The sequence below is a fragment of the Arvicola amphibius genome, chromosome 8, assembly GCF_903992535.2.
Source record: "Arvicola amphibius chromosome 8, mArvAmp1.2, whole genome shotgun sequence".
In the NCBI taxonomy this organism is placed as follows: domain Eukaryota; kingdom Metazoa; phylum Chordata; class Mammalia; order Rodentia; family Cricetidae; genus Arvicola; species Arvicola amphibius.
Genome location: NC_052054.1, coordinates 131219809 through 131239303, shown reverse-complemented (window position 1 = coordinate 131239303; position 19495 = coordinate 131219809). Strand labels below are relative to the sequence as shown.

The 19495-nt window shown below is 38.5% G+C and overlaps 1 protein-coding gene across 5 annotated transcripts in view; it reads left to right on the top strand.

Moving 5' to 3' along the window:
* Positions 1–19495, top strand: part of Nbeal1 (neurobeachin like 1) — a 204009-nt gene that overhangs the window by 123561 nt on the left and 60953 nt on the right. For all 5 annotated transcript variants that reach the window (XR_005286474.1, XM_038338491.2, XM_038338490.2 and 2 more), the window contains 5 exons: positions 11581–11734; positions 12212–12340; positions 15195–15500; positions 15811–15960; positions 18214–18371. Coding sequence is in view for 4 of the 5 variants with exons in the window: in XM_038338491.2 (XP_038194419.1) it covers positions 11581–11734; positions 12212–12340; positions 15195–15500; positions 15811–15960; positions 18214–18371 (897 nt within the window). In the remaining variant the exon portion in view is untranslated. The remainder of the gene's footprint in view (positions 1–11580; positions 11735–12211; positions 12341–15194; positions 15501–15810; positions 15961–18213; positions 18372–19495) is intronic.

Below are 19495 nucleotides of genomic sequence, written 5' to 3'. Positions count from 1 at the left end.
ACTCAAGAGCATGGGAGATCTTTCCACTATTTGGTGACTTCTTCAGTTACCTTCTTCAAAGATTTAAAATTCTTGTCATACAGGTCTTCCACTTGTTTGTTTAGAGTTACTCTGAGATATTTTAAGCTATTATGGCTATTGTGAAGGATGATGTTTTTCTGATTTCTTTCATAGCCCATTTATCATCTTTGTGTATCCTGCTACATTACTGAAAGTGTTTATGAGTTGTAGAAGTTCGTTGGTAGCATTTTTGGGGTCACTTATGTAAACTATCACATCATCAGCAAATAGTGAGATTTTGACTTCTTTTCTGATTTGTATCCCCTTTATCTTCTTTTGTTGTCTTATTGCTCTAGCTAGGACCTCAAGATTTGAATTGAATAGATATGAAGAGAGTGAGCAACCCTGTCTTGTTCCTGATTTCAATGGGATTACTATGAGATTCTCTCTATTTAGTTTGATACTGGCTGTTGGCTTACTGTATATTGTCTTTATTATGTTTAGGTATGTTCCTTGAATCCCTATTCATTCCAAGACCTTTATCATGAAGAGATACTGTATTTTGTTGAAGGCTTTTTCAGTATTAAATGAGATGATCATGTGGTTTTTATTTTTCATTTTGTTTGTATGGTTGATTACATTGACAGGTTTTATATTTTTTTAATATTTATTTATTTATTATGTATACAATATTCTGTCTGCGTGTATGCCCACTGGCCAGAAGAGGGCACCAGATCCCATTACAGATGGTTGTGAGCCACCATGTGGTTGCTGGGAATTGAACTCAGGACCTTTGGAAGAGCAGGCGATGCTCTTAACCTCTGAGCCATCTCTCCAGCCCCTAGGTTTTATATTTTGAACTATCCCTGCATCTCTGGGATGAAGCTGTCTTGATCATGGTGGATGCTTTTTCTATTGTATTTTTGGATTTGTTTTGCCAGTATTTTATTTAGTATTTACATTTCTTTTTTTTTTTTTTTTTTTTTTTGGTTTTTCGAGATAGGGTTTCCTTGTAGTTTCTAGAGCCTGTCCTGGAACTAGCTCTTGTAGACCAGGCTGGCCTCGAACTCAGAGATCCGCCTGCCTCTGCCTCACGAGTGCTGGTATTAAAGACGTACGCCACCACCGCCCGGCTTTAGTATTTACATTTATGTTCATGGTGAGATTGGTCTGTTATTTTCCTTAGTAATGTCTTTATGTGGTTTGGGTATCAGTGTAATTGTAGCCTCATATAAAGAGCTTCTTGTTCCTTGTGTTTCTATTGGGTAGAACAATTTGAGGAGTATTGGTATTAGTTCTTCTTTGAAAATCTTGTAGAATTGTGAGCTGAAAACATCTGGTCCTGAGCTTTTTTGGTTGGGAGACTTTTGATGACTCTATTTCTTTAACAGTTATAGGTCTATTTCATTGGCTTATCTGTTCTTGATTTAATTTTAATAAGCGATATTTATCCAGAAGTTGTCCATTTTTTTGTTTTCCAATTTTGTGGAGTACAGTTTTTCAAAATATGACCTATTGATTCTCTGGATCTCCTCCGTGTCTGTTGTTATGTCCCCCTTTTCATTTTTGAGTTTGTTAATTTGGATATTCTCTCTCTACCTTTTGGTTAGTTTGGATAAAAGTTTTTCTATTTTGTTGGTTATCTTGAAGAACCACCTCTTTGTTTCATTGATTCTTTGTATTGTTTCCTTGTTTCTATTTTGTTGATTTCAGCTCTCGATTTGATTATTCCTGCCCTCTAGTGAGTTTGCTTCTTTTAGCTCTAAAGTTTTCAAAACTCAAGTCCAAATGGATTAAAGACCTCAATATTAATCTGAACACATTGAGCTTGATAGAGGAGAAAGTGGGAAGTACTCTACAACAAATGGGCACAGGGAACAGTTTCCTGCGCATAACCCCAGCTGCACAGACATTAAGGGCAACATTGAATAAATGGGACCTCCTGAAGCTGAGCACCTTCTGTAAAGCAAAGGACACTGTCACTAAGACACAAAGGCAGCCTACTGACTGGGAAAAGATCTTCACCAACCCTGCAACTGACAAAGGTCTGATCTCTAAAATATATAAGGAACTCAAGAGACAAGACTTCAAAATGCTAATTAACCCATTTAAAAAATGGGGCGCTGAACTGAACAGAGAATTCTCAACAGAAGAAGTTCGAATGGCCAAAAGACACTTAAGGTCATGCTCAACCTCCCTAGCTATCAGGGAAATGCAAATCAAAACAACTTTGAGATATCATCTTACACCTGTCAGATTGGCTAAAATCCAAAACACCAATAATAACCTTTGCTGGAGAGGTTGTGGGGTAAGGGGTACACTCATCCATTGCTGGTGGGAATGCAAACTTGTGCAACCACTTTGGAAAGCAGTGTGGCGGTTTCTCAGGAAATTCGGGATCAACCTACCCCAGGACCCAGCAATTCCACTATTGGGAATCTACCCAAGAGATGCCCAATCATACAACAAAAGCATATGCTCATCTATGTTCATAGCAGCATTATTTGTAATAGCCAGATCCTGGAGACAGCCTAGATGCCCTTCAGTGGAAGAATGGATGAAGAAACTGTGGAATATATACATGCTAGAATACTACTCAGCGGTAAAAAACAGTGACATCCATGGTCTCTTAATGTCTACATAACACTTGACACGACTTTCTGGCTTTGTCTCCAATGAATAGTCAGTTATAATTCTGATAGGTCTGCTTTTATATGTTACTTGGCCCTTTTCCTTTTGCAGCTCTTAATATTCTTTCTTTATCCTGCATCTTCAGTGTTCTGATTATTATGTGGCAAGGGGACTTTTTTTTGATCCAGTCTATTTGGTGTTCTGTAGGATCCCCAAGTGGCTGCAGTGGCAGAAAAGCTGCAGGTCCCCCGAATGGCAGCAGCAGGCCATGAGGAGAGAGAGACAGATGGGCACGTCATGAGACCACACCACAGGTCTCTGAAGGTGGCAGGTCCTGGGCAGGGACAGATGGATAGGCATGGCATGCAGAATGGGGTTGATAGTTTTTTACTACGTTATGGAAGTATAGAAAGGAAGGGGGAGAAGGAGAAGAGGGGGGGTGGGAGAGACAGAAAGAGAAGGGAGAGACTGAAGCTGCCTCTCGGAGACAGAAAAAAGAAGGAGAGTCAGGCTGCAAGCAAGAAGGAAGATCTGACTGCCTTAGCAGGCGGGGTAGGGGTGGGAGGGTGGGGGGTGTCTGGGGAGGGAGTGGGCGTGGATTGTCTCTTAAAGAGACAACACATCATTACAGGAGGTTTTCCATTTTTCTGTTTTATTTTATTAGTGTCTTAAGGTTCCTGTTGAGGAAGTCATTCACATCCTTTGTTACATAGATTTGTTGTTTTAAGCTCTTCTGAATGAGATGAGGTTCTCCCCTGTCGAAGGCCGTGTGGGCCTCAACATAGATAACTATTTTCCCTAACTAGCCTGGAACGGAGTCACGAGGAGTAATCAGACACAGCTTACATGGTCATCCTTGAAGGGCAAGATCTCAGTCCCCATTTATTCTCCAAACAGTTTATATATCATCACAACAATTGAGCGGGAAAACACATTAGGCTGTATCCTAGGTAACCAGGTGAATGGCCTTGTCACGTCCACATCCACCTGTTTGCGAGTATGCTAGCTGTCATATAGGCCATGAATTAGCATCTCTATAAGACATCCTCCAAATTAGGAAAGGAAGGAGCACCAAACATCCTGATCAGCTTCAGCCAACACCTCTCCTCAGGTGATCTACATTAATAACAAAAGAAAATAGGAGCAGCACATCCAGGTGGTTGTTAGGCTGAGACAGCTTGTCTGCAAAGCTACTTGACCACCTCAGACCGGGCCTATGACTCTTGTGCCATACCGAAATATGGGCCTGCAATCCACTCTCTCTTATTAAGTTTTAACAACCCCTGTGCTTCTGCAACAGGACAGACGGGTCGCGCCTGGCTTGGGCAAAGTCTTCTTCCTATTACCCAAATTTTCCCGTGTTTGGAAAGCAGCTTTCGCAAAGATTTCCTGTCTTAGGCATCTGGGGAGGAGAAGCTTTAAACCCATCATTGACTCTGTAAAGAGAAGAGATTAGTGGAGAGAAATATACTTTCCAGGCCCTGTGTTATCAGCCAAATCTTTTGTTAGGATGTATCATAATGCTTTATAAAAAATTATGCTCCCAAAGACTATATTCTCCTATTTTAAAGGAGAGTAGAATCACCTGAGTTGAAAATGTTTCTTTCGCTGGTACAGATCATTCAGAGCTAACATTCTCAGTATACGTATCAACTCTCAACATTCATCATCACAACCTCTCTTTGAGCAACTGTCAATCGCAACAATTCACAATCATGATTTTTCCATATCATCATCGGTCAATACCAATCTTCAAATTTTTCATATCTTCATTTCATTTTTAGCCGGTCAAAACCAGCTCTCCAATTTTCATAATTTCATATTCAGTTGGTCATTACCAGCAATCATGACTTCTCCATATTATCGGTCAGTACCGATCTTCCAATCTTTCATAATTTCATATTTCGCCGGTGAATACCAGCTCTCCAATTATTCATAATTTCACATTTAGCCGGTCAATACCAGCTCTTTCATATTCTTTCTTTACCATAATTTCATATTCTTTTCGGTCATTACCGATGTATTTAGCACCACTGGTCATTACCAGATTTTTCCCATCACCTTATATGCAGCTGTAAATATCAGGTCATTACTGTTAAAAGTATAATACTATTTGCTGTTATTAAATCCCATTTTCAGTCACTGTGCAACTGTTAAACCCTTAGTCTGCCCCCTTGTTAACTTAAGAGGGTTTTAGTCATTCTTTATTTTGAGTCTTTCTTTCCCTGAGGGGAAAGCTTAGGTCTTAGTTCTTAGGTTTAATACTTTATTCAAAATGAGTTCTGTGTCCCATAAACCGAGAACACTCAAATGTTCAGTTTGTATCTTAGTTCTGAAGCAACAGGTTTCACACCACAGCCAGCTGCAGACACCGCAGTCAGCTCATCTCAGCAGGATCTTTGTCCGAAGTCTCCATGCAGCAAAGCGAGTTGCAGGTCCAGATCAGGCTCCTCTCTGTGGGCTGGGTTACCGGATTCCTCCTGGAGCTCTTCTCATTCCCTTAATTCTGCTGGGCGGTTGTCAGCTAAGCTGTCCTCAGGTCCGTTGTCCTTCTGCTGAGTGCATCGAATTAGTCGCTCTGGAAGCCATCTGGCTTGATTTTCATCCTGTGAGAAAACACAGACATGCCCTCGACCCCAGATTAGGATGGGATCGGGTCCTTTCCAAATTCCAGAGCAAGGATCCTTCCACCTTGCTTTAGCAAATGTGGTTTTTGTACCATTATGCCACTATCTGTCCGCAGCTGATCGCTCATGGACATCCGTATTTAGAAAGTTTAGTGTAAACAATGCATGATTTAAGGCATTGTGTGGCGTCTGAGGATACAACTCTCCTGTCATTATTTTTTGAGTTGTGTTTTCAAGGAGCTGTGTGCACGCTCCACAATTCCTTGTCCTTGAGGATTATATGGAATACCAGCTTTATTAACAATATTCCATTGAGTACAAAATCCTTGAAAAGCTTTGTTAACATCCGGATCCATTGTCCGTCTTTATCACCTTTGGGGTTCCCATGCATGAAAAGCATTTTAAGCAATGAGTTATTACATGCTTGGCAGCTTCCCCAGTTTGTGCTGTGGCCATCATGGATCCTGAGTACGTATCAATTGTCACATGTACATATCTCAATTTTCCAAACTCAGTAATGTGAGTTACATCCGTTTGCCATATATGGTTAGGAAGCAGTCCTCCGGGATTTACCTCCAAATGAGGCACAGGTAGATATTGTGGGCATCTTTCACATTGTTTCACAATTTGACGAGCAGCTTCTCTGGTCAGCTTAAATTGCTTTCTTTAACTTAAGCTGTTTTGGTGGTGCAAAGCATGTGACTGCTGTGCAAGTTCAACCTGAGATATAGCAATTATTTTTGTAAGTTCGTCAGCTAACAGACCAGGAAGACTTGAATGTGCTCTGATATGTCCCACAAAACATGGCAATTTTCTACATTGTATTGGTTTCTGAATCTGTTGAAACAATATTTTAATTTGTTCATTGCTAGTTCCTATATATGGCACTGTTTCCAGGATTTGCAATGCGTCATAAATATACGGGCTATCAGTATATAGATTAAAAGGCTTATTATTAAAATTCTTAAATATCAGAACTATAGCCCTTAGCTCAACTATTTGAGCTGAAGCTGGTTCTGTCTGTACCACATGTCCTTTGCCATTGACTACATAAGCAGCTTCTCCATTAGATGAGCCATCAGTGAAAATCAACAAAGCATCCTTTAAAGGATTCTTTGCTACTATTCTAGGAAAAATGAATGAATGTTTTTGAGTAAACTGCAATAACCGGTCAGCTGGGAAAAGATTATTAAGCTGACCATAAAACTGAGCAAATGCAATTGCCCATGAGTCACTATTTTGAAATAACCATTCAATTTGCTGCTTAGTGTAAGGAACATTTATTACAGCTGGTTCTTTACCAAAATATTTTCTAGATTCCATTCTGCTCTTCTGTGCTAAGCATGCTACTGCTTCAAAATAAGGATTTAATACTTTTACTGGTGATACAAGCAGATGCAGCCATAGAAGTGGTCCATTCTGCCATAAGACTGCTGTAGGAGCCAGTCTTATAGGTAAAGTACACGCTTGCCACATTTGGCTGTAATCAATATAGCACACCTGCTGTTTCTGCATAGCCTGCTCTATCTGTGAGAGAGTCTGTCTGGCAGCTTCTGAAAGCTGCCTGCTAGAATTTGGATCACTGTCTCCTTTAAGGATCTCATTTAAAGGCTCAAGGTCTCCTGTAGGAAACCTTAAATAAGGCCTTAGCCATTGTATATTTCCTAATAACCTTTGAGTTTTAAGTCATTCTTCCTGATTTCTATCTTCTGAGGCTTAATTTCTTTGGGGTATAACATATGACCCAGATATTGAAAAGGCGGGTGCCTCTGTACTTTCCTAGTAGCAATAATTGTCCCTGCATGGCCTAGGCTTTGCTGCAACCCACGTCTCCAGTAAAGTATCCTCATCTCCATGAGCCAGCAGAATGCCATCCATGCAATGAACACAGACCTGTGGAAACTGATTTCCACCCTCTTGTACAGCCTGAGCCACGAACCTCCAGCACAAAGCATCCACATGCCCAGGGACAAAACACCCCAGCTACATCTCCTCTACCCAAAATGCATCAGACAAACCAAATCCGTCTTCTCCTCTCTTCTTTTTAAGACATCAACATAAAACCAACAACACTTAACTTCATAGAAGAAAAACTTAGAATTAACACTTGAATGCACTGGTACCACTCTAACACATCTCAGTGGCATACACATTGAGAGAAACAATTAATCTCTTGAACTGAGAAGCTTCTGTATAGCAAAGGACATAATCAACAAGACACAATAGCCTATAGAATTGGGAAATATCTTTACTAATCACTAATCATTACCCTCTTTATTAGTCATTAATCCACTTTAAAAACATACAAAGAACTAAGGGAATTAGTCATCAAAGAACAATTAATCCACTAAGAATATATGTTACAGACCTAAACTGAAAACTCTCATTAGATGAACTTAAAATGACTGAAAGACATTCAAAACATGCTCAAATATAACATCCTTAACCATTGGAGAAATGTAAATCAAAACAACTTTGAGACTCCATCTGTAACATGACCAAGATCATAAACATTGCTCACAACTTATGCTTAAGAGAAACACCTCCACTGCTGTCGAATTCTCAGAAAATTAGGCAACAAACTACTTTAAAACTCAGCTATACCTCTTTTGGGCCTATATACAAAAGATGCTCAACCATGCCACAAGGACACGTGCTCAACCATGTTCACAGCAGAATTACTTTTTCATACACAGAATCTGAAAACAACCCAAATGTATCTCTTCTACATACATCATAAATGAGATAGCCACAAATATCTTTGAGTAGCTCTAATCACACAAACTGAAAAACCTGTATAACAAGAGCTTTGAATCTTTGAAGAAATTTAAGTCAGACAATGGAAAGATCTCCTATTTTCTTGTAAAAACAGCGCCAACATAGCAAAATTAACAGTCTTACCGAAAGCAATCCACAGATTTAATGCAAATGCCAATTATAACAAAAATTTTCAGAGTTTGAAAAAACAATCCTCAACTTTATGAGAAAAGACAAAGATTCAGGATAGGTTAAACAATCTTAAAATCCTGTACAATCAAGGAACTTCTGAATGCATTACAATCTCTGACTTTAAACTTTACTACAGAGCCACAGTACTGAAATCAGTCTACCTTGAATACGAATTCACCTTCCAAACAGCAGACTTTTGACAAAGAAGCAAAGTTGTGAAATGGAAAGGAAGCATTTTAACCTGCGTATCTCAGAGGCTACCTTAATTTAAACCTGCCTTTTTTCTTTCAGTTGAAGTTGCACTGCACAGCAGGGGGTAGAACTCAGGCTCACCTTATCTGTTAGACTGCCTTCCTGAACTCCGGTGGACAGATTTTTGACTATCTTTTTTATTTTAACTTGTAAATCATAAAATTAGTAGAATTTTTGAATCCTCTGTTCTATAGACTGTGTGAGGTTAAATTTGCTCTCTAATCTTACTCTTGCTTCTGCTTGCCTTTTACCCGCAGGTGAGTTGGATTAGCTGGCTACTTTGAGCACATGGCTTCTCAATCGCAGCAGTAACTTGTTGATTCTTAGGCTAAAAGTCATTTTTCCTTCACCTTTCCTACTCATTTAGCAGGCAATAAAAGTTGCAATTCTGCGTCTGTCACGCTTACCAATTTTTTAATAACTCTGCCATTGTTCCTGTTCCATTCTCATTCCCTTAGTTAGCAACATATATAACTGAATACTTTTTGCTTATCCCATATATAACTTATTTACAAATTTTTACTCCTGATTTAAATTTTGTCCTGCTTTTCTACATTTCTTTCTCTATTCTACATCTCTATTTATGAGCGCTCACTACTCATGCATCCACCGATTTTTTTCTCGCGGGTTCCTCACGTCTGGTCACCTCTTCCTTGCTTTTTGGGGAGCGCCGATCAGCCTCACGTTCTCCTCCGTCCTTTCTCTGATTTCTCTTGGGGTTCAGAGGACAGCATTCAAGGTCTTCCATCGTCGTCTTCTTTCTCGAGCTTTTCATGGAGTTTGGTGGTCAGCACTACGCTCTTTTTTGTACTTCTTTCTCCTCCGGCATTCGTCTGCACCACGTTGTCTTTAATCTCGGGGTTCAGTGGTCAGCACCACGTTGCGGCGCCAAGCCCTGATTTCTTTCTAAGTTAGTTTCTTGTAATGGTGATTTTGTAGATTGTTACTTTGTTTAAAAGTATTTAGTAGTTTTAGAGTTCTGCTGCTAGACCTTTCATTTCTCTCTATCCCCACCATTCAGTTTAATGTTAGCATTTGGTCTTTCTTGTAATCTTCTACATTAAGGACGTTCTGTCTCTTCATAGTTTCTAGGTCTTTTACCATGAAGGAGTGTTGAACTTTGTCTAGGGCTTTTTCTACATCTAAGAGATGATAGTGTGACTTCTATTCTTAATGTCTGTTAACATACTCTATGATACTTACTGATTTGTGTTTGTTGCACCATCTTTGCATCCTAGAATGAAACCAACTTGGTCATGATGTATGATCTTGTCAGTGTGTTCTTGACGTTGGCTTGCAATTTTTTTTTTTTTTTTTTTTTTTTTGGTTTTTCGAGACAGGGTTTCTCTGTGGCTTTGGAGCCTGTCCTGGAACTAGCTCTTGTAGACCAGGCTGGTCTCGAACTCACAGAGATCCACCTGCTTTGTGTTATATTCATTAAAGAAATATTTTTTTCTTATTATGTGTCTTGGTTACTTTCCTATTGCCATATAAAACACGATGACCAAATTAACTTATAAAAGAAAGTATTTAGTTTTTGGCTCATGGTTCCAGAGGGTTAGTCTCTAACCATGGTGGGGAGCATGGCAATGGAGCAGTTGCTGAGAGGTTACTTTTTTATCTCCAAGTAGGAGATAGAGCTAGTTGGGAGCTTGCATCTGGTAACACACAGTTTTCAACAAGGCCACACTTCCCAATCCTTTCTAAGCAGTTTAACTGAAACCAAGCATTCAAACATTTGAGCCTGTAGGGGACATTTTCATCCAAACCACCACATTGTGTCTGTATCTAGTTTGGTATCAGGGTAATTTGGGGCTTGGAGCTTCACAGAACAAATCTGATAATGTTCCTTACCTTGCTATTTCAAAACAGTTTAAGGAATATGTTGGTTAATTTTTGTCAACACTAGCTATAGTCATTTGGAAAGAGAAACCTCAATTGAGAATATATCTCTGTAAGAGTTACCTGTAATAAAGCTTTTGTGGCATTTTCTTGATTAATAACTGATGTGGGAAGGCTCAGTTCACTGTAGGCAGTAAACAGTGTTTGGTAGTCTTAAGAAGGCAGCCTGAGTAAGCCATGAAGAGCAAGCCAATAAGCAGAGTACCTCCATGGTTGCTGTTACGGGTTCCTGATTGATTCTTACCCTGCAGGCTATATTGAAGCTTTGTGACCTCTATTTGTTCTTTGCTGTCAGGCCCTCATGCTAGCTCATTTTTTTATTTTTGTTTCCATCCTCTCACCCCCATCTCAAAAGGGCCTTACTGTGTAGTGCTGGCTGGCTGGGAGCTCAGAGAAATCCTCTTGCCTCTGCCTCTCCAATGCTGGGATTAAAGGTGTATGCCACCATTCCCAGTGGTAACTTAGTTCTTAAGGGTAAATTCTCAAGATGATGTCTGCTCGCTGCCCTCATAAGTCATACAGAGCATCAGGGACGCTTTTCTCTTCACTGCTGATTCATCCACTAGAGATCACTATCTCACTAGAGCTTGCAACTCTGAGGATTGTGGAGGCTGTGGACTTGTCTTCAGGATAGGACTGTCCATCCCTTGCTGACTTAACTTTAGAAGGCTTCTGCTTCCCCTCTCCTTATAGAGGTCTTAGAGGCTGGAATTTTGCTTCCTGTCTTTTCCTTCACATTTCTCAAGTATTCTTTTACTACCTCTTTTGATGTATAATTTTTTTCTTCTGTTTCTTTCTTTGGAATAGTCTGTTTCTTATCTTATTCTAACTTCTTTCATGCTACACCACACAGAAACAGCCTGCCATTTTTTTTTCTTTTTTCTTTTTTTTTTTTTGGTTTTTCGAGACAGGGTTTCTCTGCAGCTTTTTTAGAGCCTGTCCTGGCTAGCTCTTGTAGACCAGGCTGGCCTCGAACTCACAGAGATCCACCTGCCTCTGCCTCCCAAGTGCTGGGATTAAAGGCGTGCGCCACCACCGCCCGGCATCAGCCTGCCATTTTTCCCAGATCACAATCTATTTACTATCTTAGTGACAGCCTGTTGGTGAGAGTATATCTTTGGAGTTACAGTGCTACTAATAAGTAACTGGTTTTTTTTTTTTTTTTGGTTTTTCTTTCTAAGCTTATAATGGTTTTAAGAGAACTTTATTTTATGCTTAGTTTGCTACAGAAGATGTTAGAATGGGCAGTCACAGAACACAGAGATGCAAAAAGTAGTCCTGTAACTGCTGAAAATGCTTTCCGACTCCTGCTGATCATACAGGACTTCCTGCAGTCAGAAGGGCTGGTTAATTCCAACATGTGGACTGAGAAGGTCAGTACCGACCCTTTGAAATTGCATTTCAGGACCTAGGGTAGTGGATAAAGCTTGTGATTTTAACTTTTAAGAGGGTGAGGCAGAAGGATTGTCACAATTTGAGTTCAGTAGGAGCTACATAGACAGTTCCAGGTTAGCCTGAGCTATAATATGATATGTTATTGCAAACAAAACAAATTAAAATATATAGATAAATATTTGGGGTAGTTCAGAATTATTTAAAGAAAGAAATTTTGCTTCTCTTTTTGGAGCATTAATGTTTAATCAAATGTAGTAAACACAGATTTTATTAGTTGTTTGATGGTTCTTTGGTTTTGGGCAATTACACATTAAACTACTTCTGCAGTATTTATGATTGGTATTAGTGTTTAAGAAAAATCAGTACATTTAAAAAATGGATGTTTTTATTTCTCAATTGTGTGTGTGTGTGTGTGTGTGTGTGTGTGTGTGTGTGTGTGTGTGTGTGTGTGATAGCTTTTAGAAGACACCACACAGCTCCTCGACTGTCTGTCAGCGTGGTACTCTGAGAGTCCAGGGTGGGCAAAACTCTCTCAGATACAGATCTGGTTGCTTCTGGAGTTCATTGGAAGAGGCAGTTTGCAGGTTTGTCGTTTCTTTTTATGCTATTTTCTGTCTTCTCATATACCATAGTTACTAATGTATAACAAGATAATAATGCCTTTTCAGTAGTTTCCTAAAATTGTATTGTATTTATTTATTTTATGTGCCTGCATTGTGCACTCATATTATGTGGAGGGCAGAGACTACATGGTTTTTGGAATCAAACTCAGGTCATAAGGCTTTGTGACACACACCTTTACCTGTTGAACCATCTCTCAGACTCTCTTTTCAGTATCTTTTGAGTTTCAAAAAATATTAGATTACTTGAAATTTCAATTTGGTAAAATCAGAAAGGAGCTTAAAAAGCAGCTTTTTGTTATTCTCGGACTTAGGACTCTGATTTTAATGCTTCCTTCTTAGGGTTACTCACAGGTCATCTTTATTCACTATGGCTTGCTAGCTGCTAAATAGCTTTGCAGGGATATTTGTATATGTGAAATTTAGGAATTATATTTTTAGGGAAAATGATTTATGATAAGTTTCCTTTTGAACTCTTCCTGTTTTACTAATCCAAAAATTTACATTCTGTTATATATTTGTTCACTTATGAAATACCAATTATGTACATGCTAATGATTTTTGCTAGATTTAAGAACTAAAGATAAAATGTATTCATAAAGAATATTGTTCCTATTGTAAATTAAATTGTAAAAAGTTAAAAAATTCCTCTTGACATTTGCTTTATTATTTTTCTGTTCTCATTGGGTACATTTAGTCATGATAAATATTTGGTATCTATTTACTTTTGTTTGTATTTGAGTGTGTGTGTTTGCATGTGTATGTAATTGAGAGAATGAACATTTGTGGCCCAGCACCCTATGGAGGTCAGAGGACAACCTTGGGTGTTGGTCCTTAGCATGTACCTTTATTTAGAACAGGACCTGTTTTGTTGTTTACTGCTTTGTACACCAGGCTAGCTGACCCCTGAGTTTCCAGGGTTCTCCTGTCTTGGTTTCTCATCTTCGTATAGTAGTGGCAGAATTACAGTCTGGCACTAACATGTGAGCTTTTATGTGGACCCTGCAGATTCAAACTCAAATCATTATACTTGTATAGCAAACATTTCATTTACCGAACCAGCTCTCTAACCCTGAATTCTTTTAAATATTCACCTTTATTATTGGATAAAGAGGATTAGGATGAGACAGAATTTAGTGCTGTTCCTAAACTAGATGTAATGTTGTTAAGAGTATGGAGAGATAAATTTTTTTAACATAAAGATGGCCTACTGCAAAAAAATCTCTAATCCAGTGGTTGTATTCTCATTTCTTCTCCTCCTCAAACCCTTTTTCATTAGCTTTTTCCCTTCAGTACTAGTGATTGAATGAATAGTAATGGAGAGTTCTTTTTTGCTTGGGCTTGTACTATTATGTATTTGTCCTAGGAATTTTAAGGTTAATTAAATTTTTAGTTAAGGTTCCAGACTCCTTATATATCTGTATGTAGTCGAATAGTTATGATTCCATGTAATGAAACTCCAAAACAGACTTCATTGAGATTTGTTCTCTCTCACAAATAATTGAGAATTGCTTTATTAAGATGAATTTAAGACAAGATTCAGTCAGTCTGCTTATTTGTTATTCTCACCACACTGTTCTTTGCTTAAGGATGCAAATTACAATTGGGCCTTTTTTCAACTTCATTTTCTGATGTGGGATGTATATGTGTTGCTTTTATTGGTTGATGAATAAAGCTGTTTGGGCCAAAGGCTTAGCAGAGTAAAGCCAGGTGAGAAATCAGAACAGATATAGAGAGAGAGTAGGCAGAGTCAAAGAGAAGACGTGTAGCTGCCAAAGGAGAAGCTGGAAATGCTGGAACCTTGGTGAGTCCACAGTCTTGTGATGATACATAGATTAATTGAAATGGGTTAATTCAAGATGTAAGAGATAGCTAGAAATATGCCTGAGGCATTGGCCAAACAGTGTTATAATTAGTGTAGTTTCTGTGTAATTATTCAGATCTGAGCAGCTATAAAATGAAAAGCAGTCTCAGCTTACAATTTTCCCCAGAGAAAAATACTGCTGCTTCCTATAGTCATTGTTGGTAGATAGTTCTCCACAAGCACAAGTCTGTTGCATTTCTGTTTAATCATGTGACTAATTGTTCTTGTTATCTATTCTTTTGTTGTTATTTGTTTATCATTCTGGGTTTTTTGTTTGATTGTTTTGAGATAGGTTCTCTCTATTCAAGCTGTTCTAGAGTGTTTTTGTTTTGAGGTGTGGTCTCTACATAGCCCTGGTTATCCTGGAACTCACTAGACCAGGCTGCCCATTATGGAGATCTGGCTACCTGTGCCTCCCAAGTACTAAGCTTACAGGTGTGTGCCACTACACCTGGATATCCATTCTTTTGAGTTGTTTCATATTGTGAACTTTTGTTAAAGATAGAAACCATGATTCTTTCTAGAGTAAAAGGCAAGTTTGTTGTCTGCCCACTGTAAGAAAGCTAGTCCCTTTCTCTAAGGCAAAGATCAGCTGAATATAAAACGTGCTGAGCCTTCCTACATTGGGTGTTCCTCTCTGAGCCACCAGTCTGTATGCAGATGTCTTATAGGTTTTATTTCACTTAGAATTGGAATTGGGGAATCAGTCTGAATGGTGATAGTGTGATTATTAAAAATTTTTGTAGGTTTTTGTCTCTCTTTAAATAGTTTAATGTTTTATGCCAATGTCCATGAAACCATTGCACACTTAACTTTTTGCTTGGAAGTAAAGTAAATCCATAGTTATTGACAGTTAACTACATAAAACTTCTTAATTTTTGGAGTGAGTCAGATCTTTTGCTAATAGTCTATGTTTGCTTTAATGATTTTTACATTTAACCTTTTTTCTTTCAGGTTTGTGCAATAGCATCAGCTAAGCTAAATGCCCTTCTTCAGACTAAAGTGATTGAAAATCAAAATGAAGCATGCTACATTTTAGGGAAACTAGAACATATTCTAAGTCGGTCAATCAAGGAACAGACAGAAATCTATTCATTTCTGATTCCTCTTTTCCGTACTCTTGTTTCTAAAATTTATGAGCTTCTTTTCATGAACTTGCACCTGCCTTCTTTGCCTTTTACTGATGGAAGTACTTCATTTTTTGAAGATTTTCAAGAATACTGCAGTTCAGATGAATGGAAAGTTTACATTGAAAAATACGTAAGTTTTTTAAAAATCATTTTACTTTATATGTATGTGCATGAGTGTATGCATGCGTATGTGTGCAGGTGTGTGTTGCGCACAAAGAGACAAGAAGAAGAGGGTGTGCAATCCCTTGGAGCTAGGGTTGCAGGATGCATATGAGTGCTGGGACCTGTGGTTGCTCTCAGCAAGTGTTCTTTTAACTGTTGATATCCCTCCAGTCTCACAGTTTTATCCCAGTGTTATCTTTAACACTGTTCTGTCGATTCATCATTTTTATAGAGGAGTATGTAAATTCTGTGTATTCTTTCTTTTTCTCTCATCTAAGATTATACCTTACATGAAGCAGTATGAAACACATACATTTTATGATGGTCATGAGAACATGGCACTTTACTGGAAGAATTGCTATGAAGCCTTAATGGTGAATATGCATAAAAGAGACCGAGAGGGAGGAGAAAGTAAATTGAAATTTCAGGTAAAAGCTGTTTTCTAGATCGAGTTTTCATGTTAACTACAAGTGTTTACTATTATATGAAAGTAACTCTACCAGAAAATTGGAAAGAAGGTCAATCATTAACCATTTCAATAGTAAAATTTGACTTTATGATTGTGTAAAACATCTTATTAAGTTGAAAATCTGTTAGTAAATACTGCTAGGGTGTTTTGATGTGCCCTCCTCTCACACAAATTAATTTCAATTAAGCATTTTGTTTGTTTTTAAAACAGGGTTTCTTCTATGTAGCCCTAGCTGTCCTGGAACTAGCTCTGTAGACCAGGCTGACTTCGAACTCGCAGAGATCCACCTGCCTTTGCCTCCCGAGTGCTGGGATTAAAGGTGTGTGGCACTACCACCCAGCCAATTAAACATTTTAAAGTTATTTATTTTTATTAGTGTGTGTGTGTACCTTAATACATGCTTGTGCCTGGTTATGTGCAAGAGACCTAAGAGGTCAGAAGAGAATATTAAACCCCTGGAACTAGAGTTACAAGTAGTTGTGAACCACTGTGTTGGTGCTGGACCTGAACTTCGTTTTTCTATAAGAGCAAGAAGCACTCTTAACCCCAAGCCATCTCTGAAGCACACCAATTGAAAATAAGTAAATAAAAGCAGAAAAAGAAAAATCAGTGAATCTGAAATCAAACTCTTGAAAATGTTCGCAAAATCAATAAATTTTTAGTCAGCTTGACAAAGAAATGAAAACTTACTTGCAGCAGAAATGAAAGAGGCAGTGTTGCCATCAACCCCACAGATGTAAGTTGCTTAGGACGTGGAAATATGACTACTCAGATCCATCAGTTTCTTGGTAGGTAGAGGATTTAAAACTTATTTTAAAATGTAGAGATAAACTGCATAGTCTTTGATGTATAAATAAAGTTAAATGTATATACCTTTAAAAAGAGAAAATGCAAGGCCTGAGTGGTTTTAATAGCAAATTTGCCTGACTTCTTACTTGCATGTTTATTTTTTGAAGCAGGGTCTCATGTTGCCCTATTGACCTTGAACTAATTTTCTGTATCTGCAAAGATGGCCTTGAATTTAGGACCCTCCTGTTTTCACTTTCCAGATGAGTTTGCCACTGTTGGTGCCTTTTTATTGGTTGGATTGATAGAGAAACATGCTACCAGCTGTGCCATATTTCCCGCCTGTAAGCGCTTGTGCTTACTTTACCAGTAAGGTCAAGGAAATCAGGCCAACTTGGAGAGTCCACAGCATAACTGAGGTTGTGACAATTTACTGAGAGCAAACAGACTCTTTAGACCTTTATCAGAAACAGAATATACTGGCAATTGGCAGGGTCAATACAATTGTAGGTGCTAGGATACAGTGACCTTTGCAAGCCATATGGGGTACACAAGATTAATGTCTTTAAGACCTATTGTCTTGTCAGGTTTTCTTGATTCCATAGCTACAAAGGGAATGTACAGAGAAACACGAAGTAGCCTCAGTGCTTCACTGCCTGAGGGACTGTATCAGTATCTCTCTGGAACTGGAAAACACATTGTACCCCAAGAGCCATGAACTCCAACCTGAGAAACTATGACACCTGCTTCTTAAGACAGCTAGGTCAGGCCAACTCCATGGTTTCCTGCACCAGCCCACTACCAAACATTTAATGAAGAAGTTGTATACATGTAGTAAGGGTGGTTATGAGTTCTTACTTGGTTTTCATGGAACTTTATGACTTCCTCAGTTTTCTCAGCAGTGATCTGTTTTAGTCGAATCCAGGGACAATTTCCTTCACACGTCTGGTAAGAGCTACAATTCATTCACAGCTTGTTTCTCTTGAGTTACAGCAGGTCTTTTAATTTTTAACTCTTTTTTTCTTTATTGAAACAGTCTTAGGTATCACAGAGTAACTTCAGACTTGATATACAGCTAAGGATAACCTTAAACTTGTGATCTTCCTGACTCTACCTCCTTAGTGTTGGGGTTACAGGCAGAGACCACCACACTTGGGGTGCTTGGGAGCAAATTCAGCCTGTTATGCTCTGCAGTAGATGCCTTTTACCCCACTGATCTATTTTATCAACCATAGTGCATGTGTGCTCTCTTTTTATGAGTCAGAATATCTAAGTAGAACATAACTGAAATTCTACCGTCCTCACCAAAGACAAATATTGTAATAAGAAGATGATGTTATCATCTTTTTCCTCATATACCATTATTATTGGTCAAAATAAAATTTGTAAATATATTATAAAATATTCCTTTCGCTGTTTATTTTAGGAGTATTTTGTGGAGCCATTTAATCAAAAAGCACGTCAAGAGAACTTGAGGTACAATAATATGATTAAACAACTTAGCAGTCAACAGTTGGCCACTTTTAGATGGTGGAAGGCAATTAGACTTTATCTTACATGTGAAAGGGGCCCTTGGGCTAAAAGGTAGGTGCATATTTTGTCTTTTTGAGCTGCGGCTATATATTTTAAACTTTAAATTATTATTATTTTATTTTTTATTGAGCTATATATTTTCTCTATCCCCTCTCATCCTCTCCCCTCCCATTCTTCCCTCTCCCCATGGTCCCCATGCTCTCAACTTACACAAAAGATCTTGTCTTTTTCTATTTCCCGTAGTTTAGATCCATGTATGTCTCTCTTAAGGTTCTCATTGTTGTCTAGGTTCTTTGGGATTGTGATTTGTAGGCTGGTTTTCTTTATGTCAAAAAACCACTTATGAGTGAGTACATTTGATACTTCTCTTTCTTGGTCTGGGTTACCTCACTCAATATGATGATCCATCCATTTGTCCGCAAATTTCAATGCAGATGGAAAGGTGGAGGGCCACTTCCCGCCACCCGGCTAGCTTATGCCCTGAAATAATTAAACCGAAACTGTATTTTTTTTAAAATACTGCTTGGCTCATTAATTTCAGCCTCTTATTGGGCTAATTTTCACATCTTGCTTAACGCATTTCTATTAATGTGTGTAATACCACGAGGTGGTAGCTTACCAGGAGAGATCTTAACCTGCGTCTGCCTTGGAGAGGAGAGGCATGGCAACTGTCTGAGGCGTCTGCCTGACTCTGCTTTCTTTCTCCCACAATTCTGTTTTGTCTACTCCGCCTACCTAATTTTCTGTCCTATCAAAGGGCCAAGGCAGTTTTTTTTATTAACCAATGAAAGTAACACATAGATGACCCTCCTCCATCATTTCAAGATATCATTGTTTTATGCTGTTATTGTGTAAATGTACCACATCTTCTTTATCCATTCTTCAGTCAAGGGGCATTTAGGTTCTTTCCAGGTTCTGGCTTTGACAAATAATGCTTCTGTGAACATAGTTGATACCCAAAAGTGGTATTGCTCGGTCTTAAGGAAGGTTTTTTTTTTTTTTAATTTTTTCTGAGAAATCAGCATACTGATTCCCAAAATAGCTGTACAAGTTTGCACTCCCACCAGCAATGGAGGAGTGTTCCCTTTACCCTACATTCTCTCCAGCATAAGTTGTCAGTCAGTGTTTTTGATCTTGGCCATTCTTACAGGTATAAGATGGTTGTTTTGATTTAC